At 38.8% G+C, this 26,275-nt stretch overlaps 2 protein-coding genes across 3 annotated transcripts in view; one reads left to right on the top strand and one right to left on the bottom strand.

Moving 5' to 3' along the window:
* Positions 1 to 2,822: 2,822 nt before the first annotated feature.
* Positions 2,823 to 26,275, bottom strand: part of LOC134824372 (NPC intracellular cholesterol transporter 2-like) — a 57,389-nt gene continuing 33,936 nt past the window's right edge. Inside the window, exons 2-5 of one of the 2 annotated variants that reach the window (XM_063836269.1) lie at positions 5,114 to 5,256; positions 4,065 to 4,179; positions 3,653 to 3,719; positions 2,823 to 3,117 (exon numbers count right to left, since the gene is read on the bottom strand). In XM_063836269.1, the coding sequence (XP_063692339.1) occupies positions 2,998 to 3,117; positions 3,653 to 3,719; positions 4,065 to 4,179; positions 5,114 to 5,255 (444 nt within the window). In that variant the 5' untranslated portion in view covers position 5,256 and the 3' untranslated portion in view covers positions 2,823 to 2,997. Of the gene's footprint in view, positions 3,118 to 3,652; positions 3,720 to 4,064; positions 4,180 to 5,113; positions 5,257 to 14,567; positions 17,472 to 17,995; positions 18,092 to 18,854; positions 18,936 to 26,275 lie in introns of those variants that run through there. The other variant, XM_063836270.1, reaches the window with a different exon arrangement.
* The window catches only part of LOC134824371 (uncharacterized), an 89,199-nt gene continuing 81,519 nt past the window's right edge, over positions 18,596 to 26,275 (top strand). The window contains exon 1 of the mRNA XM_063836268.1: positions 18,596 to 18,601. The gene's annotated coding sequence lies outside the window, so the exon portion shown is untranslated. The remainder of the gene's footprint in view (positions 18,602 to 26,275) is intronic.

Genomic DNA, 26,275 nt, shown 5'->3' with positions numbered 1-26,275 from the left:
GGGTTCTCCAAGGATGGGCACATATAGCTCACTCCACACTATGCTCTGTCGAATGTTGCTTATATACCAACTTACCAAGGATCTACAGGAAATATGTCCTTGTAAGTTTATAGAGGGCGATATATATAATACATATTATACATATTATCATAAATGTAAAGGGTAAAAATAAAAGTTCATATTACGTAATCAACAGGATGATCATAATTATTATTAATCAATCTACACTCGACTTTGATTGGGCGACATTTGTCCGACAGCGACATCTGTCCGACTCAGAAAATAGGTTATTCGGACGATAGTATTAGTTTATGTCGGATCCTACCATACGATTTTCTTGAAACTTTCCATAAAGTATGATGGTTATAGGACGAATAATTTGTGTAAGTTCTTAAGTTTGAGCGAGTTTCTATGTGCTAAATTTGAGATATCACTTCAAACACAAGAAAAAAGTGCTGTCGGACAGATGTCGTGTTACCCTCGAATTCCACTGATCACGCGAGTCATGACTTATTTAAACACGATGGACAATTCAAAACTCTAACATCTAACGGTTAAGTTTAACCAGTAACTTACTGGGCCGCGCTCAGCCTGTCATTCCGTTCTATGATTATGAACATAAATATAATAGCCTGAGGTCCCCAGGTAAACCAGTAACCCTTGCTTTAATCTGACCACAACCCTAACCGTAACCCAATTAATATATAATATATATTCTAAAATCCTATACTAACCATAACGGGAAATAAGACTGACTTCCTTATAGTTATATCTAAATTTCATATCACGTGATTCATCGATCCAATAAGTTGGTCCATTAAGTACAGTCTGAACTGTCGGAGGGCTTTTAGAAATATCTCGAAGTTCGTGTGTAAAGTTATTTAGCTCGTAATCAACAATCCACACACACACCCTCCCCCTTCCGTAATCAACGGCAACAGCCCCCCCCCCCCCCCCCCCCCCCTTCGCCTCCTCTACTCCGGCCGATCATGACGTAATAAGGTAATAAATGTGAAGTGAACGACAGCATATTAAAATAGAAAACGATGGCGGGTTTGAGCCATGAAATTCCGGCTGCCAGACAGTTGCGCCCAATCTACCTTATCGGACCTTATTTGGACGGACATTACTTGAACGCTGAAGGCCCTAGCGTTCATCTTTATGTCCGTTCAAATAAAATCCGTTCAATTAATGTCCGTCCAAGTTAAAGTCCGTTGAAATTTTGTCAAAAATTTTTCCATTTCGAACTTTTTGTCCAGAATATGACAACTTTGAGAACTTTATTGTGCCGTAAGTTAACGACGGAAAGGTTCTCCTTGGTCTGCCGGAGACACAGAAAACTTTACTAGTATATGATGTTTTCAAGGGTCACTTGGCGGAAAAAAGTCAACGAAATTATGACACTCAACAACATAGTTCATGAAGTTGAACTAGTCCCCGCCAACATGACAAACTTGTTCCAGCCTCTAGATATTACGGTAAATCGTGTTGCCAAGGACATTGTCCGACGTTGTTATAGCTCATATTACTCAGGGGCGGTAATGAAACAGTGCTAGGAAAGCTCCACGTGATGTTAAGGTTAACCTTAAGTTGTCTAAGATAAAACCACTTCACGCCGAATGGCTTGTAAAAGTTAACACTGAAATGCAGGACCGGGGTAGTTTGATAAAAAAAAATGTTTCCATAAAGCTAGAAATCACTGATGCTTTAAGCATGGACTATTTCATGCACGAAAACCCATTTGATGAAGATGATATGTGATATTAAAAACTGATCATGTACACATATTTTAACATTTTTACTGCTTAATGACTGCTTTTCTTGAATCTTACTTACTGTATAAAAAATGGATTTAAAAATCATTTGCTAAAATTAAAAAAACGTCAAAAAATTGAAAAAAATTCGGATTTTTGATGGTTTTGAATGCCTTCGAGCGTTCATATTAATGTCCGTTCATAATTATGTCCGTTCATGTAATGTCCGTCCAAATAAGGTCCGATAAGGTAGATTTAGCTTAACCTACCATGGGAAGATGACGAATCAAAACCAATAAAAAACTGCTTGATCAGATACGACAGTTGCGCCCAATCGATATTGAAATCCCCCAATTATAATAAAAAGTAAACTTTATTCAATCAAAAATCGTACGATCATAACGATAGACTCAAAGCTGCGAAGAATGGGTCAGGAAATAAAAGGGAAAATCCGTTAAGATTTTTGAGCAAGTTTTAGGAGGGTCTGTGGCTTTATGCCAGAGCTGAGTCGTAACATCCTGTATAATTACCTACATATACTTATAGGACCGGATCGTAGCATTAGTCGTTCATTATAATCTTTACCCTAGGCCCTATAGCACATGATAGTGAGTTATCAAGAATAACATGCAATGAAATAGTGAATATGTGCATATTCCTTACACTTCAACTCCTACTGTAAATTTATTTTCACCGCTCACTAGCTCGAGTCTCAACATTGAACCAGACACCCTGCAGTATGCTTAATACATTTTTACAAGAAAAGCGTTTCTATATGGCATCAATTACGGGTGCAGCCGGTGCACGTATCTCCTCTGCTTTCTCACAAGAGCGAATAGTTTCACCGAAGATGTGCGACAACGTAGTACAAAACCTTAACTATCTTCCTATAAATTTGGTGAGAACCTCGCAATTTATTCCTACGTACGGTCCTATTAAGGCTTGATGATAATAATTACTTAAAACAATACAAATTAGACAACCGTATCATTTAACAATATTAAGATGTACAGTTACAAAAACCAATCGTTATAACAATGACACTAACAATTATTTCCGTCAAAAATATTCTCGATATAAGAACCTTCTCAGTGATAAACGTTAAGCTTTTGATTTTTTAAAACGAGCATGAGATGCTCCCATAACTGAAATCAATGATATAATTATATGCCAGCTTGTCTTTTTTAATGTTAATTAAACTTCGTGTTTTACACGGTCTCCCAAGTCCACTGAGCCCCCACGTTTAGCTGATGATGGCTACGGGAATCTCTACACATAGCACCTGGTCATCCTCTCCAACAGTCTGAAGCTTCCATCTCGACACAAGTCTCAGTGCGGGGTAGGATGGTTCCACTTTCAGTGCCTGCCAGAGAACATGGTTACATAATATGCTGGTTAGTGGTTACTGAATATTATACTGGTTACTGAATAGTGAATATGCTGCACTGGTCACTGAATATTGTGGTTACTGAATATGCTGGTTATTGAATATGCTGGTTATTGAATATGCTGGTTACTGAATATACTGGTTACTGAATAGTGAATATGCTGCACTGGTTACTGAATATACTGGTAACTGTATATGCTGGTTACTGAATATGCTGGTTATTGAAAATACTGGTTAATGATGAATATGCTGGTTACTGAATATACTGGTTACTGATGAATATGCTGGTTAATGAATATGTTGGTTACTGATGAATATGCTGGTTAATGAATATGCTGATTATTTAATATGCTGGTTATTTAATATACTGGTTATTTAACATACTGGTTACTGTATATTATGATGAATATACTGGTTGCCAAGTAAATTTAAAATTAAGAAAATCAAGAGCAAACATAATCTTTTAGATTGATTTTAAAATTAGGCATGCTGGGGAGACGCTACCACATACCTCAGAGAAGGTAACATCAGCTCCTGAAGCGATGGGACACGTGTCACCACACGCTACACAACCGTCCCTGCGAGAGGGGTATTAAAATGTCATTTGATTAACTCAAAATAATTATTGTTATGATAAAATGTTTTTAGGAGACGGTTAGCCGATTCTCTGTAACTGTAAGTATTTATAAATTAACAAACTTTTCAACTACAAAAGTGGTAAGTTAACTAACGTATTTCTGTTTAATCAATCAAATTAATCAGTTGAATATATTAATATTGACTAATTTACTCACGATACAGGGAGATGGAACTATTAATATTGACTAATTTACTCACGATACAGGGAGAGGGAACTATTAATATTGACTAATTTACTCACGATACAGGGAGAGGGAACTATTAATATTGACTAATGTACTCACGATACAGGGAGAGGGAACGGGATAGGAATGCCCGCGATCACTCCAGCAAGAGATGCTTTAAGTTCTTTCAGATCAGAAGCAGGCTTGAAGGATATGTTGATTTGATAAGTGTTCCCTGGCGGGGAGAAGTGAATTTAATTGTTGTTTAATTAATTGGATAATTACTGAATATACACAATACTATTTTATAAAATAAATTCATCATAATATAATAGAATCCCGACACCATAACAATGTCGACACAACATGGTTATGATGTGGTTATGGCATGGTTATGACATGGTTATGACATGGTTATAGCATGGTTAGGGCATGGTTATGACATGGTTGTGACATGGTTATGGCATGGTTATGGTATGGTTATGGCATGGTTATGGCATGGTTATGACATGGTTGTGACATGGTTGTGGCATGGTTATGACATGGTTATGACATGGTTGAGACATGGTTATGGTATGGTTATGGCATGGTTGTGGCATGGTTTTGACATGGTTATAGCATGGTTATGACATGGTTATGACATGGTTATAGCATGGTTATGGCATGGTTATGACATGGTTATGACATGGTTATAGCATGGTTATGGCATGGTTATGACATGGTTGTGACATGGTTATGGCATGGTTATGGCATGGTTATGGTATGGTTATAGCATGGTTATGACATGGTTATGACATGGTTATGACATGGTTATAGCATGGTTATGGCAGGTTATGACATGGTTATGACATGGTTATGGCATGGTTATGACATGGTTATGACATGGTTATAGCATGGTTATGGCATGGTTATGGTATGGTTATGGCATGGTTATGGCAGGTTATGACATGATTATGACATGGTTGTGACATGGTTATGGCATGGTTATGACATGGTTATGACATGGTTGTGACATGGTTATGGCATGGTTATGGCATGGTTGTGGCATGGTTATGACATGGTTATAGCATGGTTATGACATGGTTATGACATGGTTATGACATGGTTATAGCATGGTTATGACATGGTTATGACATGGTTATAGCATGGTTATAATGATAATTTCTAACCTTTCTTAAGTTTGCAGACAGCATCGGCACAGTCATCACTAAAAACCTTGGTAACAGTGGCCGAACTACCGCAGTCCTTGTGGCTCAGATCAACTGCTGTTGCCATGGCAACTAGTACCACGAATACTCCTGCTACTCTCATTCTAAAATCAGTTTTATAAATTAATTATAATTATTAATTGTGAAGAATCAGATATACTCATGTATCTAAACGAGGGACTTGTGTTATTAGGGTGACTTTTCTGCTTTACATTAACTTAAGAGCCATTCCAACAGTATTGTCAAACACAGGGAAATATTTCTTGAGGAAGATATAATCGCGGTTGTGTAGATAACAATATGTCCTTGCGTTTCTCTCCCGCTAAACCCAACAAAACGGTTCATAGAATAAATGAAGATTAGCACAAGTACAAAATTTGCTCCTTCATAAAAAATATTATCGATTTTTACTTTCTACACACTATTTTCAACTCACCCTGTAACTTATTTTTTCCTTTTCACCCTTTTGAAAAAAGGCAATAGTGAAAGGTTACGAATGGACGTTTTTGCAGAAAAACGTGGATTTTGGAGATAGCGGTAGGTGGGTCAAATATATGTCGTGTTCCTTACTTGCTTGCTTCCGTTCGTTACCATGTCAACTTGCCGCGCGCACGCGCACGGGGATTGCTTGCGGAGATGTGGTGTATAGCTAGTCTGTGGTCAATGAATGCGCGGCACGAGCGTATTTTAATGTATACTAGTAATGTATAGTATTTTGTAATAAGCCCAACTTGAATGTGGCACGCGTAGTCTACTGATGTTTCAATATTATTATTATAAGGTGAGCTGATTAGAGCTTATATTAATAGTTATAGTGAAATGGAAATCTAGCGTCCGCCAAAACGAAACAACGGGCGCAATTCTTGTTAATTGTAGTTGACGAAGTGAGAGTCTCCACTCAGTGTGTTAGTTTAAAACTAATTACAACACTACAAATCTATTACATTTATTGAGCTATGTAAGTTTTCAATACGTCCTGTTTATGACAAAGGCATGTAGCCGAAACGTCGACAAAGAATTATGTTTTAACACACTGAGTGGAGACTCTCACTTCGTCAACTACAATTAAAAATAAATGATTGACCCACTCATAAGAGCAAAAAAAGATGATCACCCTGTAATTGTATACGATAAATTATCAGTTATAGGAAACTTAGCATAACCCCAGTTAATCTGATTTGAGAAGATTTGGAATAAGAAAAGCTCGGCTACTGAACTGAAGATACTAAACAAATACCAGTTTCCCATGTTCATGTAGTAACCAAGAAATAGTAACCAATAGTAACCAATAGTAACCAATAGTAACCAATAGTAACCAATGATAACCAATAGTAACCAATAGTAACCAAGAAATATGAATAAAGATTAAAGATGCCTGGCGAGAATGGCTCGACATTACGTAGAAACTGAAAGTGAATTGTAGCTGCACAAGTAAGCAAGCAAAGGCAAGGTATATAGCCTGATTTCGACCTGTTATCTAATATACTGATACTTTGCTGATAAGGATTATCGTCAGAACTGCCTCTCATTGACCGAGCAGCTGGCCCCGTGACCACAAGACGGTCCCTCATTGGCTGGGCTGTATCTAAGTATTGTATTACAAGTAGATAGCTGCCACAGGCCTACTTTTCAATTAATCATCAGCTGATCAGCAGGTTAGGTTTAATATGAAGTTAATAATAATGAAGTTATAACTTCATGAGTTATGTCTGGCGCACTATGAAACTATGAAAGGTAAGTGCCAGGTATCTGATAGTGGTGCAGTTAACTTAACAACTGCAAATGGTTAACTTATAACTGCAAATATAAGTGCGTAGATAATCTCACAGAAGAGAAATTTGTAAACCAAAGTAAAATTAATGACCCAAAAACGTAAACAATTAAAGAGATGAGCGTTTGGTTTTCCTGAATCCATGAAGGAAAAGTCGTTTATTTTACTGTAAGTGTAAAAATTAAAGTTTTAAGAGAAAAAACTGGCGCACTTGATACTTATAACTCACACTGTAGTCATGTCACAGTATTATAATAGATCGTCGTGATACCATTTTCACGTTCATACGTTGGTACGACCCACAGCAGACACAACTCATTTTAAACGTTTCAACAACAAAAAAAGAAAAAAAAAGGGGGGACCCCCAACCCATGTAGCTGAGACACCTCACAGCAAGTGGACCAAAGTGGCTCTTGCTTTTGAAGGGTGTATCAACTAAACGTATCAATTAAACGTTTCAACTCTATAGAAACTGTAAAAGACTACCTGGCACCTGCCAACGTACCAAATGTTCTATACTATAAATGCACACTTAGTAATTAGTCGTATCCTTCTTAGCTCTTACACTGCAATAAGGAGTAAAAATATCCAGACAATATACACAGACAATTTCAGCAATGATCATTGTCCAATGTTCCGCTCCTACTAAATCAGCTACAAGGTTAGACTTAAAGACACCCTTAACAATATGTAAACCAATACTCTGCAATGAGTCACAGTGTAAGTTCCACTTACAGTAACAAAGGTTAACAACACGGCCGGTATAATTATTATGAAAGTACTTCCTACTCTTCATGAGGAACAACTTACAGAGTTATAAAGTTACATAGAACAAATCACCTGACTGAGCTGCAGCCTGGTTATTAACACGTACACACTACAGTTACACGTTTCTATTCCATATTCATGAAATAAAACACATTACACAATATAGGTCAAACACTTAACAGTGAGTACTTTTTATTACGGTCATTCGTCAACCGTTAACAGCACGGTATAAATCATTAATCATTAATATAATGCAGTATAGTGTAGACTGTAGGGTTCGTTCAAATATTACGTTACCATTCTCAATTCTTTTGCCAATTTTTAACCACCTCCTCTCCTCACCGTAGCCGTTACCAGCATGTTCAGCATGTTCAATAGTCTGTATATGTTGTTCAGAGAATGCACCTCAAGCGCATCCTACACATCTATTGGCCTAGCTCAATATCTAACAAGGCCCTCTACGCTCGTACCCAGACCAGGCCCCTTTCCGAGAGAGTGGAAAAGGCACGGTGGACAATGCTAGGTCATGTTCTACGCAGTGACAACGACACGCCTGCCTACCAGTCTCTGTTATTTGCTACACTAGGATGTCAAACGCTAAAGGGACGAGTGGGTAGACCAGGGATCGACCGGGGACGAAATTTAGCCGGGGCCGGGGCCGGGGCCGGGGCTGGGGCCGGGGCTGGGGCCGGGACCAAGTTGAATCAGCCGGGGCCGGGATTAACCGGGATTTTGAAATGTCGCCAACAGCCAAGGCCGGGGCCGGGGCCGGGATTGGCTAAAATATGCCGGGGCCGGGGCCGGAGCCGGGATTTTATTTAATCTAATTTTGAAAATTTTTGAAAATACGTCAAATTTTCGTGAAATAATACGACGTATTCGGTTCTAATAAAAAATACGTCGTAATACGCCGTAATACGGTAATTTCTATGGATTGTTAAATACGTCCACGAATACGCCATAATACGCCGTAATACGCTGATTTGTCAAAATTAAACATTACAGCTGAGCGCCACCTTTTCGTAATACGTCAATTTTCGAGGATTAATACGTATTCGTATTCCAATACGTATTCCCTCCTAATACGTATTTAACAACCTTGCCGGAAACTCGTATCAATGTGAGCTAGCTTCAAGGTCAACCTAGAAGGCAGCTACACAATTTTTAAAGGATGAGGAACGATTATTTCTCTTTAATAGTTAAATGTAACTCAGAAAGGCTTTCTTGTAGCCGGACATAGATATTTCGGACACTGAAGCTGACACCGGAAAAGAGTAGTCATCTGTGATCTGATGACTATCATCATCATCATCTGCATTGAGTCGGCCTCACGCTCTGCTGTTTTTTGCTCCTGAACAGTGAACTAAATTGTTTGACGTTTGTACTAGTTATATGAAAGAAAACGGTACACGAACACATGACTTTACTCGAACTTTTTAATCAACCTCGAACTTTTTTAATCAACATTAATATTTTACATTCTTTGTAAATTCAAAGTTGAAATTTTCTGAATATCAAACTGGAATAATGTCAAGTCCGCGTATTTATATTTTTTACTCGATCTCATGTTACCGAAAATGTTGTGTTTAATTTAAGTCTAAAAATCAAGATAAATTCTGATAATCTATTGGTTTAAATTGAGGCAGAAAATACGAGAAATTCCGGCAAAATCCCGGCAAAAATTGACAAAAAGCCGGGGCCGGGATTGGGGGCCTCTGGCCGGGGCCGGGGCCGGGATTTTGAAAATTGTTTTGCCATTTGCCGGGGCCGGGGGAAAACACAAATCCCGGCCGTATCCGGGGCCGGGGCCGGGATCCCGGTCGATCACCGGGGTAGACACAAGACTAATTTGTATGATATTATTGTGAAAAAGGACCTATTTAAGAGACAAATTTATTTGAAAAATGAAGATGATTTTACCAACTTAGTGAACTTGGCGAGAGATAGAATAGGATGGAGGAGTTTATTTACTTTGAGACATATTGATTAACGGGTGATACTCGTAAAATATTTGACGGATGTTACTCGCCTAAATTTCTTCGAAGTAGCGCGCGCCGTTTTCTTCTCGAAATGTTAGGCCCGATGGCAAGTGCTACGAAGTAGCGCGCGCCGGGCCAGATCATTAACAATGGTCAAGTAAAATATCTGTTCCATATATTAAACCGTCAACGAGTCCAACTCGGCGCGCGTCCTGGTAGGTTGTAAACCTACAACATATTGAACGAAGGAGTCTTCGAAAGCGCAAATATGAAATAGGCCAGTACTTTGCTGAGCCTCTTTAGGTGCTCTTTTGTTTATAGATGTTATTATATATATCCGTCTGTCCCTCTGATTCCCTTCAACTCTTTACTTCTAGCTAATATAAAGAGCGGTGTTACTGTTAGAAGTGAGTAAAGTAGAGGTAATGTCATGTATTGTACCGCGATGCACTACTGGGTCGCGCATCTTCTCGCAACCTTCCGTAGATCGGGGAGATGTACCACTGGGCCTCGCCGAGCTGGGAAGGATTGACATCGTAAATCAATGTCACGCACAAATCATCAACACGAAAACTGACTCGGCAAACGTATTTTCAAGAAGCTGATTGAAGATCTGCAGAAGTGATATTCCTGAGTTACAAACTACGAAGACAGTCGTGAGGATAGAAACGGTGGTATTAAGTATTTACATTTTACTTGTAGGTTTACAGCCTACTAGGACGCGCGCCGAGTTGGACTCGTCGACGATATATGGAACAGATATTTTACGAGTATCACCCGTTAACATTTTACATGTGACTAATCAACAACCACAGGGTGGTCGGGGTCACGTGCACAGGGTGTCGGGGTCACGTGCACAGGGTGGTCGGGGTCACGTGCACAGGGTGGTCGGGCCACGTGCACAGGGTGGTCGGGGTCACGTGCACGTGTACTCTGCCGTGTGACAATAAATTGGATCACGAGGCAAATCAGAACAATCGCGACTGGGGTTTTATATTAAATACAGCTTGTAGGTTTACAACCTACCAGGACGCGCGCCGAATCGGACTCGTCGACGGTCCTAATATATGGAACAGATCTTATACGAGTATCACCCGTTAAGATACAGCAACCCTGCAAGACAATGTTCAGTTTCTTAACGGGTGATACTCGTAAAATATCTGTTCCATTTATTGGACCGTCGACGAGTCCAACTCGGCGCGCGTCCTGGTAGGTTGTAAACCTACAATCAGTTTCCCCCAGATTATCCCACGAAATATCCACATTGAACATCATAACAAGTAAATCTACTAAACACTAAATTATGACCAACAAAACTAATCGTGACATTCATCCAGAGAACCATTAACGGGTGATACTCGTAAAATATCTGTTCCATATCTGTTCCATATACCGTCGACGAGTCCAACTCGGCGCGCGTCCTAGTAGGTTGTAAACCTACAAGAGAACCATGAACCAGGGGAAACCTTCATATTCAACTTATTTAACAGCGACAACATACCAAACATCTATTGCAGCCAATGTAACTAAGAAGCCGACGATTAGAGTTATTGCTATCATCAGAGTCCTGACTTTAACTTGATAGAAAGGGAAAATTATTTTTACCGATCTTAAAATAGCGAGTACCATGTTCATTGTAGGTTTACAACCTACCAGGACGCGCGCCGAGTTGGACTCGTCGACGGTCCAATATATGAAACAGATATTTTACGAGTATCACCCGTTAAACCAATACACGTGACCAAATCAGTTAACGGGTGATACTCGTAAAATATTTGTTCCAGGACCGTCGACGAGTCCAACTCGGCGCGCGTCCTGGTAGGTTGTAAACTTACAACCAAATCAGCTGCTGTTATCATATATCATGAGGAATAATGTGTTGGTGAGATGTGAGAGTTCCATTTCAAAACCTTGAAGTATGCAATATCCGATGGGCTCGATATTATTTCATATTTACTCAATTCTAAATTTCACCACAGACTACAGAGGCCGCACTTGACACGGCCACGGTCGTTTGCTGTAAACTTACAGTAATACTAATGCACGAGACTGGAGACTATGATCAGAATTACATCTCCGTTTCCACTTCCTCTAAATTCAACAAAACTCTTTACCTGGGGACCTCAGGCTATCATGTTTATAATAATGATAAACATATGAATAGAGTCAGAGATTCGGTTAACCGAATCTCCATTCATATGTTTATGAACATGATAGCCTGAGGTCCCCATACCACTATCAGGTAAATATAGGTTCTACAGCAAGATTTGAAACATTACATGTATTTAGTATATAATCACTATCAGTCTTCATATTCATAATTAATCATAAGCAATAGGTAAGGTTGTACATTGTCAATAAAAGTGTTGTATCACGTTGTGACCCCCATACCACGGTCGTTTCACTATAGTCCTGACAATACAGGGGGAGCCGCGCACTCGTGCGCGGCGGGTCATACAACGTATGACTATGACAATAAAAGTGTGATGAGGGTCATGTCAATGATCAATGGATCAGTTGAGGAGCGTATGCGAAGCTGTTCAAGGGTTTGGAAGGTATTTTGATTGACTATGTCAACCCATCGAGATCGAAGAAGAATGCTAGTTCGCGCGGCGCGTCGAAGCGGCGAAGTCCTCCAAAAAGGTATTTTGTTTAATATTCATGAACATTTATAAATATAAACTTTTAAGGGTTTTGAGATATTCGTCGGAGCCACCTTCGAAATAAGTTGAAGTTGGTCACGTGACAGCTGGCATAATACAAAATACAGGACGATAAATAGCTCATCATTATTGTACACCTTCTTCAAAAGTTCTCTGTTGGTTCTATTGCTGTTATTCACGGTAATACTAATAGTAATATTAACAATTCCCGATCTACCGTAAAACTGAACCCGAAATAGATCCGGAACGATAGTGTACATAATAAAAGTAAAACTTGAATAACATCAACATGTTTTCTCTTGTGTTTACATATTTTGCGATTATCACATGTACCGGTCAGTGGCCAGCTTTAAAACACGGGAAAAGTATCGTCACGCGTCAGTTAGTGGGCCGGAATCCAAGCAAGCTCATTGGGGCAGGGTTATCACGTGTTTCTGACCTCACGATCTGGTTGGTTGTTGACTGACCGGGCCTAAAGACAAGTTATACAAAAAAGTCAGAATGGCGCCAATCGAGTGTAGACGATCACTTTCTCAGTGTTTTCAATGCATATTGTAGTTGAGGGTGAGAGGATTAGCTTCAAAGTGTTGTAATGCGTGAACTAAGATGATTAAAGTGGTTATTATAGTGGTTATTATCTATTATATTCACCGTGTCAACAAGCAGGTTATATCCCATTACCACATTACGCAGTGTGGTTTTTATTGAACTTATCGTCAGATTGGGGATGTGTATGTTTGTCAACATCTGAAACGACAGTTTCAGATTTATGTTTGAAAATGTTCATCGCTTTAAGCTTAAATGTTGCAGTTATGTTACCATGGTTACTATGCGATTATACAACAATAAAGATATTTTACCCGCCAAAAGAACCTGTTTCTTTATCATATAGCCCAGCACACACTTTCTTACTATACAGTTACATACTTTAAATGTTATTCATTCACTAAGTTACAAGTTATCTACAAATACCTTGAATGACACAACAACACGTGTAATACCATTATTACAATCAGTCTTTAGATCTGCAGCGGACAGCCATTGAATTAGCTCAGAACTATAAATAGATCTGATAGCCCACTAATTATAGATGACACCAACAAAACTTGATGATCAAACATTAATTATCTGATTAGTGAGTAGTTTATTGTCTTAACAATCGCGACCGTGCCTTATCACTTATTTCATGTTGCCCTATATCTGGTATATTACTGTATAGACATCATATACAATACTGAAAAGCCTATTATTGGACAGTAAATGTCACCGGGATAATGTAAAATTATCGTTTTTCTCTAAGTCTAGTATTTAATAACCAGAATACCAGAATACCTGATATATTGCTTCAATCGGCCACATTACATGGCCAGCTACCAGCTTGTCCAATAATGACTCTCATAAAATGGCAGATTGCCAAAACATTGGCCCCCAACCGTCCACGATGTGTTCCAAAATTACAGTATGACAGAGCAGGTTACAGCTCATGCTTTATTTCCTGGCAGAGGTCCAGTAATAAAATGATCTGCCAGTATAAATACCCTTAGTAATGGCCCACTGGTCACTCGCCGAATAGAACCCCCCTATTAGCACACACGTGAATAGAGGTTCAGCCATCAAGTAAACCAGAGGAGAGCTCCCATTGGTCACCACCTGTCACGTGACAACAGATCCTGAAGCTGATTGGAGGAGAGCAGACACCCTAAGGGGAGAGCGGCAGAAGAATCAGATTTCAGGCAAACCTCATTAACTGCCAGCAAGAATGGGCAAGTTGGGCATGTTATCAACAATTTGTGTGGCAGTCGGGAGGCTCACAGTGGCTTATTGAGAGCCCCCACCCTCTGATCGAATTCTTGTTAAAAACCGTCCTGTTTTAATATTGGCGGGTCCGATTTCACCAAATATTTAGGAAACATGGACGGTTAGTCCGGCCCCTGAATAATTCGATTTGTGACACACAAAGTTTAAAGTCACATGTTACGATGAGAGACACAAGGCTATTCAAGGCAGACGTGACGTTGACTATGTAATTATGTAATACGAGCTGGGTATTTACCAGGACAATCTAGCTGAGTTTTGCTTTTGGTTATTAGTGAGAATTGAGATGGCCGTTACGTAGGTGTATTATACAGATAAAACACGTGTCCTACGTTCACTGGGACACACATTTCTCCCCAGAAATTAACATATGGTGTGCTTTACCAAGTTATAAAAATAGAAATAAAACACGGTTATTTAGTTTAGTTAGTTAAAAAGATATGTGTCGTTCGGTGGCAGATCAGTACAATTAGTAAAATAAGTAAAAAGTCGTGCGTTGTCACTAACTTGGCCTGCAAGATTGAGGACCGTACCGTGGTTCAAGGAGCCACGTTTTGATGGACACGTCTCAGAGGAGGCGTATATACCGTTATTGTGGTATTTTGGGGTGACTTCTCAAAAATCATCCAAAAATAAAACCGTTATATAACAGCATTTTGGTTGATTTCTTAAAATCACCCCAAATTAAGGAACCATTAGTACAGCCCTAGCACAGTGGTCGATACTTCTCCACTTAGCACTTTACACCTCGACACACAACACTTCAACACATCGTACTGTGGTTTGTACACGAGAAAATTGACGGTCGTATTGATGACGTCATAGTGTTACGTCATAGTGTGGCGGTGCACTGGATTTGGTATATTTCAAAATTTTGTAAGGAGTTTGAACAAGATTTCATTCTTTAAACTTTTTTAAGAGCAATATTTCAAAGAACTGTGATTCGCTCATTTGGAACAAGTTACAGTTTTCAAAGACGTTTTGAAGGTCAAAATTTGTATCATCTATCGTTTTTGTAAGTCAAAATTAGGTAAATCCAGCACACGTACAGAACGAAGTGGCCATGTGTGTCGAGTGTTCATATATTCATTATTCCGGTAAAACCCGTTACAGCTAAGGTCCAAAATGCAGTTCAGACAAATTATCAAGATCTCACATCGGCAGATACAATAACCCACACTACATTACATAAGTAAGTAAAACTCACAGTATATAAGTAAGTAATACTTACCGTATAAGTAAGTTCAGGTCTAAAACTAAAATATCGCCAAATCGTCACCAAATTAAACACACACAATCATTATAAGCTAGCGTACAAACAATACCGTGTGATATGTAAGTTGTATATAAGGAATAATGTTAGAACGAACACATCGTTATCATTAAACGAAAAAAGGTAAACCAGCTCTGTCTATGAAAGTTATCGTCTACGATAAACTAAAATAAAATGTGACAAATTCTTGTAAAACCTGGTCGTGTCAAGTAAAGCCTCAAACTTAAGTTTGGACGGATTTTAAACAAAAACTTACGTATTTTAAAAGGAATTTAAAAGGATGGTCGAAAACCAGTCGATCATTTTTTACAGTTTTAAAATGTATCATGGTCATGAACTTTCACACGTCTTCAAATCATAAAACTATGCGCTTTAAAACTAATCTTCCAAATTAACCTATGTAGAAACCAATACCTTCTACGTAACCTAGTACCTACTCTTGTAAAATCAACAACATTGCCTCCATCGCTTAAAACTGAGATTCCAGGAAAGTTCGAGGAAATGTGGGGTAAAGATCTGTGGAAGAAGAGGCAATGTGACATTATCATGTCATCATGGTAGCCTAGAATAATCTATAAAGCCTTAATTTAAAAGTGAAATAACCATTATTTTTGGTACAAAATCTAATGGTTAACTTCAAACTGGGCCTAACCAATTGTGTTTTTTTAAATTTTCCTACACACGAAAATCAAAATAAATTATCTTAAACTTAATCGTGTTCCGCATTGTCATGATAGAAGACTGAGCAAACAATCTGGTTAACAATATTATTTTTCGTCATGTGATCAAAACAAAATTTATCGTAATTTCGACGCAAACATCTAAAACACAATTGAATCGGATGGCCTAGAAAAGTGAGCGATATCTCCCATTAGTAAGGTAATTAATTAATAATTAATTAATTAATTAGTAAGGGAAGAATCTCGTTCACATCGTGACAATAACTGCACATTAAATCCAGGTACCATCAAAAACCCCCATACATAACAATTTTAATAAATAACAAAAAACATAACTTAAACACGCAAAACACACACAAACGCACAAACGTGAAGAGGTTGGACCCTCTCCAAAACTATGGCTATAAAAACTATATTTAAATTATTCGTGCTCAGCACTTTCTCAGAAACTAGCTGCAAAAAATAGAAACTACCCTCTAGTTCCCTCTGATGACGTCATAAGTCACGTGGGATGACGTCATGAATATTGGGGTGACGTCAAGACATTTATAACGCCACATCAGAGCTCTTTTCATCGTACATTAAAATAGGGAAACTTCACGCTCGTAAAACATCTTGTTAATATCATTGACAATTCTCAATGAAGTGGAACTTCTCATATCCGTCACTAAGTCCCCCAACACAGTTGTACATACCCTCCCATGCCCCAGTTTAAACTTTAAATACCTGTCTCCTTAAGTTCCCACCCATTTCCCCACAAAAGAAGCTGAAGTTCCACTGATTCACAAATACGCTGCTACAAGGAGCTTCATGATACATGTTAAATGATCAATAAGTTGTTTGGTATAGAAAATTCGGTGCAACAATACCCGCTACAAAATAAATAAACCTTTGTTTGATCACCATACATTATTATACGAGTTACAACTTCGCTCGCCTGCTGCTGCTCATCAATCCTAACAATAAAGTTATCTCGCAGGTACATAGCACAACCAGGAAGCCCTCACGTGACGTCACAAAAAAGCCTGATGACGTCATCATCAAGATTCCATGACATCACGTGACACAGGACAACCCGGCGCGCTACATCTCACGCACTTTTACCGTGTCTCCTGCTTAATCCGGGGTTCCTGTTTTATACCGTTAGCTGGGACTTCTAACCGGTCTACTTTACTACTGACCCAAGATAAAAGTTCTAATCCGGATACATAATAAACTTTCTGCTCCGGTACTGGTTTGATGGGGAGAGGGTTGTAGAGTCCGGACTTTGGTTCCGGTTTTAACGGAACTGTGGTGGCGGGGACTGACGGCCGGAAAGCGGAGGTGTAAGGCATTATCTTCCGCTTCGTTCTGTTATCTTTTGTGGTTTCCTGAATAGTAATGGTTCTGTTATCTTTTGTGGTTTCCTGAATAGTAATGGTTCTGTTATCTTTTGTGGTTTCCTGAATACAAATGGTATCTTACAACACAGGAACTTTTTAAAACAAAACGGTATAACTATTATATGTAACTCCTTAATATGGGCAGGGACGTCTGCCAATGGTTAGAATTTGAGAGGTTTTTAACGCGGACGTCAGCTTCAGCTCGAGAATAAGATCTCTGGAGCCCTGGCGCTTACTTAGTAAAGCATCAACTTATTAAACATTAAGTAATAATTGCTGACAGTCCAGTAATTGCTGGCAGCCTTACATAACTTTGGCAGCCTTACATTACTTAACTAGCATTGTCAACTGAATCTCAAACGCTGACATCTTGCCCGCGTTTACCATGACATAAGATAAAAATAGACAACATATAAAACCATGAAATGGTGAGCTCTAAAAATAGCGATGAACACTACATAATGATTCGTTAAAACTTCTATAAGTAGATTTAATAATAACGAGGTACTTACCCGTAGGAGATTGAGAGAGTATCGCTTGCTCCGGATATGTTCGCTCAGTTTTAACAGTGTTGAAGGTCGAACTCCAGTGTGACCCTGATACTGATCCTGAAGTAGCACATAATTTATGTGGATATAAAGATAATATGTAGTGTTTAATGACAAGATGCCAGGGTGGGAGTAGCCCGTTGAGAGGCGTGTCTCTTAGAATTATGTCTTGATATGCGGTAAGTCCGGGGGTTTTATGTTTTATGTGCAGCTTAAAGACAGTGTTATTCATTTGATTAGGCGGGTAAGACGGTGTTATGTGTTTTATTGATGTTGAAACTTAGGAGTCAGTGGTATGTTATTATATCCGTTTAACTAACATTAAAATTTATTATTTTATTATATCTTATCAAGTTCTAGATGCTAATGTATCTAATAATGCTGAAGTTATAATCTAATAATGCTAAAATTCATAAGTTTATCTTATCAAGTTCTAAAACTCATGAGTTCATAATTTTGTACTTCATAGACCGATCTATCCGATATAGATCACCAGGTGGTAATTTAAATCATCTAGTTTCAGCACACGTTGCAGAGATGTACTATTACGAAATAATAAAATAATTTGAAGTGTCACACTTCACATGACTCTATTTTGTGTGACTTTAACATGATTAAACCAGAGGATGAGTTACGTGTAAGTTTGATAATGATGACGTCACGATCAAATACATTTTAAATTTGTTTATCTTTCGGTCACAATCTGTCACCACGATAATCATGCACTGAACACACAGAGAGTGAGTGTGCCCTAAATATAAACATGATGATAGTTTTAAAATGACGTAAGAGAAGAAAATAAATTGTTATCGTATTTAATTACCTGTTGTCGGAAACATTTCATGTCCGTGGGTAGTGAATATTGCTGAAAGACCTGCGTTTCCGCGGTCATGTCGTTAGTTAGCTAATTGGGAAGGAAACTGATTAGTTTTTAAGTTGAGCAGTAATTAACAAGGGAATTAGAGAGTATTCAGGGTTATTATATAGAGGCCGTATAAAAATCAGATCGCATTTCAATCAGTAAGTTTCAATGTGGAACGTAACCGCACCACCACACAACTAAAGTCTAAACCGGAAATAAAATCAACTTTAACAATCGAAATGTTATCATCTAATTTTGAAAAGGAAATAAAACGATAATGCGACCAGAAATTACCAAAACGTAAAGGGGTTTAATTTTAGTTGTTACGTTATGTAAGTTCAGGGACTATAATATTAATACCCCTTTGTCATCTTTAAAATAATGGTATTAATTCAGAAGCAATGCCAGAAGGGCGAAGGGGTTAAATGCAAATGTAAACCTCAGTCAGGACCACTCAAATAGTGTCTTGATACCTTAGATAATGTTAAATACCTAAAATACCTTAAATACTGTTGGGTAGAAAGGCTACATATTTGGCTGAAGCTGTGTAAGTAAACCAAAAGTTAACGACAGATATTTTTAATTGCGCAAACGAAATAACAGACTTTTATATTCGCGGTAATAATGCGAGCTAAAAATAGAATTCAACGAAAAGTGATATTTCTCGGACAGATAAACAAATGTTTACTTTTGTCGGGCTTATCTTGAATGTAAGGTTTGAGATAAAATGTGTTTTATGAAAACTGTAAAGTTACACAGAACGCGTCCCTAAGGTTATTAATATTTCTAAGTTTAAAGTCTGAAAATGCCAGACAAGTTTGAGATAAAATTATGTTTAAGTTCGCCTTAACTTGAAAATTTCAAGAAACGAAACACATCCTAAAGGCTTTCATGACAAACATAACCGAAATTGGTCCTGTTTAACGAATATACTGACCGTAACAAAAAACGTAGAATCTTTCAAAACCCACCGGCTCCCCAGATTTAACCATCACAACGAGCACAAGCCACAAGTTCAAACACCAACTGGATTCGCCAAAACTGACGCACTTAAACTATTCACAACATTCTACAGAAGGCCAAAATTCCTGGAAACATAGCACCCGCTTCAACACAACAATATATCGCGCCAACTTTAGGAAAGTATGCAACGCCCCCTACTCACAGCCAACTTTCGATTCAGATTCACAGGGCCGGGTCCCCCCATCCAACAAACATAAGTAACGGAAATTCAAACAACAGTGTTACCAGTTAAACAGCAAAGCGAGTGTAACAAATGTTTAAAACATACGATAAGGATTTAAGAGGAAGGAAAAGCAAGCTGTGTTTAAGAGAAAGCGAGTGTAATGAACAATCATGGGCGGGACGTGAAGGTTACGCTAGCCCACACATTCAGTACAGCCTAGAGAGAGAGAGAGAGAGAGAGAGAGAGAGAGAGAGAGAGAGAGAGAGAGAGAGAGAGAGAGAGAGAGAGAGAGAGAGAGAGAGAGAGAGAGAGAGAGAGAGAGAGAGAGAGAGAGAGAGAGAGAGAGAGAGAGAGAGAGAGAGAGAGAGAGAGAGAGAGAGAGAGAGAGAGAGAGGAGAGCTAAAAATAAAGCACTCGACCATTCATCTCCACTCTCAAAAGAGCGGGAGCGTTTCTCTACACCAATCCGAGACAATCCCATACGTCACGTGGTACAGTGATCGTGATGTGATTGGAGAGTTACTCGGTAGAGAGGCCGGGATTGGTCAGTAGAAATGGCGGGAACGCGTGCCAAGTGGAGGGATCAAATTAGAGATCATCAAATTACAACGAACTATTGAGAGGGCTAGGGCATCCACGTGGGGTGGTCCTCGAACTGTGATTGGTTCATCTGCAGAATAGCGCTCGCTGATTGGCCAATGAGGGCGCGTGGTAGTGGTGTAGTGAGGTGATTGGACTGTACGGACTGCTGTGTGTACACGGAGTATACCACAACATAATGCTGCCTCATATTCACAGCGTATACTCAATTACCTGCACATCTAAGAATAGATGCACAGTTGTGTAAGTTCCCTAACTCCCTCCCCGGTCCTCCCCCATTGGTGAATACAAACCACGTGACACACCACGTGACCCACAGTGGGTACCGAGATCCAAGTCTACTCTATTATCATGCAGATCAGGCCATGTCAAAACAATGAAGGTGACGAACGTGAGTAATGTGACTGTGAGTGTCCTTCTAGAATTCGGATATTACGTTATCGGTAATATACAATCAGGACAGTCGGGAATGCTTTTCATTCCGAGCATAACTTAAGATCGTAACACAATTATAAATACTGATATTGATAAACATACTGGTGGAGGATGACCTATGTAGGGTGAATAATGTTAGGTTATCCCCCGGAATTTGATAGGATGCGGCTTACATAATATATGGGATGTTACACTGCGATATATCATTAGTTTGAACCTGGTCCTTAATCTAATGATACGTTATATATCTATATATAGATATTATTTGTTGAAATTTATGGTATTCTCAGGAAATAACGTACAATACTTGTGACATTTGTCGTATCCATCTAAGGAAAAATTCAGACAATATCGAATTTGTTGAGATGCACGGAACGATACTAAAGAATTTTGAAGTAAACATAAAATCAATCGATGATGGATGATGGTCACGTGACCCAAAATGCCAGTAAACATCACCATGGCGATGGAATGTTGGCGACGGCAACGACCGGAAGCTGAATTTTGTCAAATATTTCGAACAACTAAAATTTGAATAAGGCAACAATTTGAAAGCATCACGAGAAACTGAGAAAGCAATCCAATAATATATCTCAGCATAACAACAGACTGAACCACATGGTGCAACCAATATCTTATCATTAGTTCAACACACACGATGTTTACAAACACTATCTAATAATAGTTATAGTAGATATTAGTTGTAGTTACTAGATAATAATTATAAATACTAGCAGGAGTAATATTAGATTCTTTACGATTATTGAATGCGATAATGATATTGTTTTCAGTGGCCACGCACACGCCCCAACCCTAATAAAGATTCCATGACAACTACCACAGTGACTGCTGGTGACTAGTGACTACTGACTAGTGACTATACTAGTGACTACTGACTAGTGACTGCTGGTGACTAGTGACTACTAGTGACTACTAGTGACTACTAGTGACTACTAGTGACTACTAGTGACTACTAGTGACTACTAGTGACTACTAGTGACTACTAGTGACTACTAGTGACTACTAGTGACTACTAGTGACTACTAGTGACTACTAGTGACTACTAGTGACTACTAGTGACTACTAGTGACTACTAGTGACTGCTGGTGACTAGTGACTACTGTCTCTAGCATGTTCAGTACGTGTTTTTCAAGACAACCCGTTCTTAAGAAAATATAAACCATCCCCATGGAAACTCTACAAATAAGTCATAGTTCGAGAATCCTTCACGCTAATAAAATATATTCTAGAAAATTCCCAGGATGACGCAAATCAGCTTACGTAAGTAGACAGCAAGATGCCCACGTACAATAAGTACATAATAAGCTGTGTGGGATGTTGGAGAGCTGGACTCGGTTCAGCTAACAAAGGAGACTTGGTACTATCAGAGATATTATCAGACGAAGATACTATCCGAATTCAGAGGAATATAGTAACTATTATGAGAGGGAGCCGCACACTTAAATTAGAAATGGCGTCACACGAAGAAAGCAATATGAGGGATATATAAACAGATTACCTGGTCAATACCACGTAGAAATAGGCATCTTTTACTGAGGTTCCTCAGTATGTTAGGACGCAATGAAACTACCGGACCACGATGTATGGGGACTTGCCACCCCATGGCAACATTAAAATATATCGACTCTGTTACATCGTTTCCTGTTAATATAAAACTCCGTTACAAAATGAACTGGGATCTGGCAATACTACACTATACTGGGATCTGGCAATACTACACTATATATATTCCTCATTATATACGGGGTGGGTCACGTGGGTGAGTTGTTCACCATATGGTTAATATCGTACCGACCTTTATATTTATGATATTATGTGACATTAAGAGTTGGATTCTATTCAAAGGAATATTGTACCAAAGCAAGCCGGATGGCGACCTCCTTAGATCGATGTTATAGTAAAAGTAAACTTCGTGTGTAAACTGTAATATAGTATACCTACTTCGTGTTCCAAGAATCAAACTATTTGTGATCAGTCTATGTAAAGTTAGTGATTCTGTGATCTGTGAAATATGCCATATTGTTAAAGAACTGTGATTTAATATAAACCTATAAATAGTCCTATAAATCGTTAAACGTGGAACTGGAATGAACAAAAGAAAGACCCATAATTAAATATAAATTAGGAGGAGTAGCATTCCAAAAATATCCGGGGGAAAGTGCGTCTGTTAATAAATGACTCCTCAAATTAGCTATTATAGAGAACGAGTAAGGTAACTGTAACCTACTATATTAAGTAAATATAAATGCGGAATGCAGACGGAGCTAAACTAAAGGAGAGGTAGTACAAATATGTATTATAAATACTACTATATAATATAAATTAGTTATATAAATTATATTATGCTATTAAATATCGAATGATATTATAGTTGGACTATGCGAGAGGTTTCACAGTCGAATGGTTCTACAATAATCGCAAGTTCCCTGGTTGTTAAAGACTAAAGATACTGATTAAAGTTTGATCATATTTCAGTGCCACGACAGTTATTTGATATCAGCATATAATATCCAGCCAGCGGAAGAAGACACAAATTTATTAGCATATGCGATATATTATATCGTCCTGGAATTAACATATATTCGTCATTCGACGCATGCCGTTCTAAAAATAGACTTTAAGACTGTAGACTAATTTGTTTAACTGGCAGCAGGAAGAACTCCCTCGCTCACTCCCTCGCTCACTCATCGGAAGCTGTTAAATATAGAGTCAAATCATGTAATTATCCTTTAAGAGGCTGTTTTTCTGCAGATGCACTGTTATGTTCCATGGACATTTCAAATTGACGGATTTTAACTAAATTCGAAGACCTTGATGAGAAAGGTTTCCGTCTGAGATAGAAATAAAGGGGGAAAAGTGAACAAATATGGCAATACGAATAAACATTAAACAGGTGTTGTGAAGTTTAGACAAAACAGCATTACTAACATAAAGACTACTTGAACCGATTTAGCAAGATAGGCTTGCCTACTACCATACTAGCCAGCCAAAAGGAAACAAAATCAGACAGCCTCTCCACCAACCAACCAATCACAACGCTGCAAACCTGCCACGTGACATATACCAGCCAATCAGGTGACGCGAGACAGAACGCGAGGAGCCAATGAGCGCACTGCTTCCTGTCTAGCCAGCGGGAACTATTTTTAGTGGCACGTCTGGTTATTTATAGCAGGGTCTCAATGTTTTGAAGGGAACATCCTGTCTGACCAGTACCGACCAGTACTGTCTGACCAGTATCCCGGACAACACACCAGTTGCAGTGCCAGTCTCGTTATTACTGCTCCACTGAATGTGTCAATGTCACTTGTTGGTCCGGACTCCGGATGATGACTTTCCGGTGTTTTGAACATGGCATCTGGCTCTGCTGTAAAGCTTATTATCTAGTTAAAAAGCTGGTGGATAAGGGAGCTGCAGGAAATTAAATAGAAATCACAGAAAGATGAAAACACGATATTCAGATTTGAAGTAGTTATGGGGCTGAAAAACTTAAAATGTTAAAAAAAGATGTTAAAATGTTAAATAAAGATGTTAAAATGTTAAATAAAGAGGGACATGAGCGGAAATAAAGCTATAAAAAGCTACTTTGGCCTTCAAATGAACTTGAAATTAAAGTATATTAAGAACGACCAAAAAAAAACACTTTAAACTACAGTTTAGTTAATTTACAATTTGTTTTAAGAAATATTTACTAGATATGCATTACATCATATTATAATATTAAATCATCCATAAGCTATCTCATAACATAAAATAATCCAGTTTAAGTATGCAGTCAATGGCATTTAACTTGGCGGATCTGAACACCTTTTGCTAAGAACTAACCAATAGGCAGCGATTTAACAAGCGTGACCATGACTAACGTCTCAAAATATAAGATGTAATCTCACGTGACCTACATATCAAAGCTGTCCACAAATCTACTTATGCCTCAAATTGTTAGGTTCGTATTGGTTGCCCTCAAGCTTTGTGGGATGCTGTGATGATAAAACCAAAAACTGGTGATAAGGTTATTACGGCAAACAGATTAAGTGAAACAAAGGATGACCACACGGGAAACCAACATTGCATTGATCAAATTCCTAAGAAAGATTATCCAATCACCTCTAACATTACAACTATTGTCACACGGACAAAACAAAAGATTGCACTGTGACCCGCTAACCCAGGTCACACAAAGACACACTGTAAACTAACTTGACTGCAACCTGACTACCGACCATGTCTCCCATCTTATACCCAAGGAAACACCATCAGACACTACCTAGGACAACTACTCCACCAATCAACTAATAGGGACCCTCCAAACCTGCCACGTGACATATATCAGCCAATCAGGTGACGCGAGACAGAACGCCAGGAGCCAATGAGCGCCCTGCTTCCTGTCTAGCCGGCGGGAACTATTTTTAGAGGCACGTCTGGTTATTTATAGCCGGGTGCAGCTGGTGGCTGAAGGAACATCCTGTCTCATGTTTGTCTGAGAGTACCCTCGGACCAACAAGCCAATCCTGGTCCGTTCCACGTCCCACGTGGCCAGTTTCAGCCAATAAGAAGCAGCGGTCTAACTACCCACGTGGGCAGTTTCAGCCAATAAGAAGCAGCGGTCTAACTACCCACGTGACCCATGGTGACCAACGAGAGACGTTGTATCATCAAGTATTTGGACCTGTCTGAACCAAAGCTGAACTGACACACCACGAGCTCTACTGTACAAAGCAAGTGAGATTTCTACATTACATTTAGTTAAACACTTGCCAGATAACAGAACTTCCATCGAGCTCCTTATATATGTTAAGAGGAAGTTTCATGGTGGGTGGTCCTTGCTAAACTGTACCTGTCGATTAAAGAAAATGACAGGAATTCCTGAGTGCGAAGAGATGTTCCGGAGGTTATGAACCACGGAGTCGTACTAAAGACTGTAGATCCTCGGTCTGTTTCGTGCGTTTTGCAAGGTCTAAAATATTCCAATTTTAAATAATCTACGAAATAAAATCATCCAAGGTTTGGAAGCAAAGCTTTACGAGAAAAAATAAAACTTGTGCACCCAGTCTAACTCGTCACATTCCAATCGGGTAAAATGTCTGAACAATCGTCCGGGAGGTATGCTTACAATCAGATTACAAACGAAAAAAAGGACTTGAAA

Source organism: Bolinopsis microptera, chromosome 12, assembly GCF_026151205.1.
Source record: "Bolinopsis microptera isolate Bmic1 chromosome 12, MBARI_Bmic_1.0, whole genome shotgun sequence".
Taxonomy (NCBI): Eukaryota; Metazoa; Ctenophora; class Tentaculata; order Lobata; family Bolinopsidae; genus Bolinopsis; species Bolinopsis microptera.
Note: the sequence above shows the minus strand (reverse complement) of the source record. Positions and strands in the feature narration are given on the sequence as shown.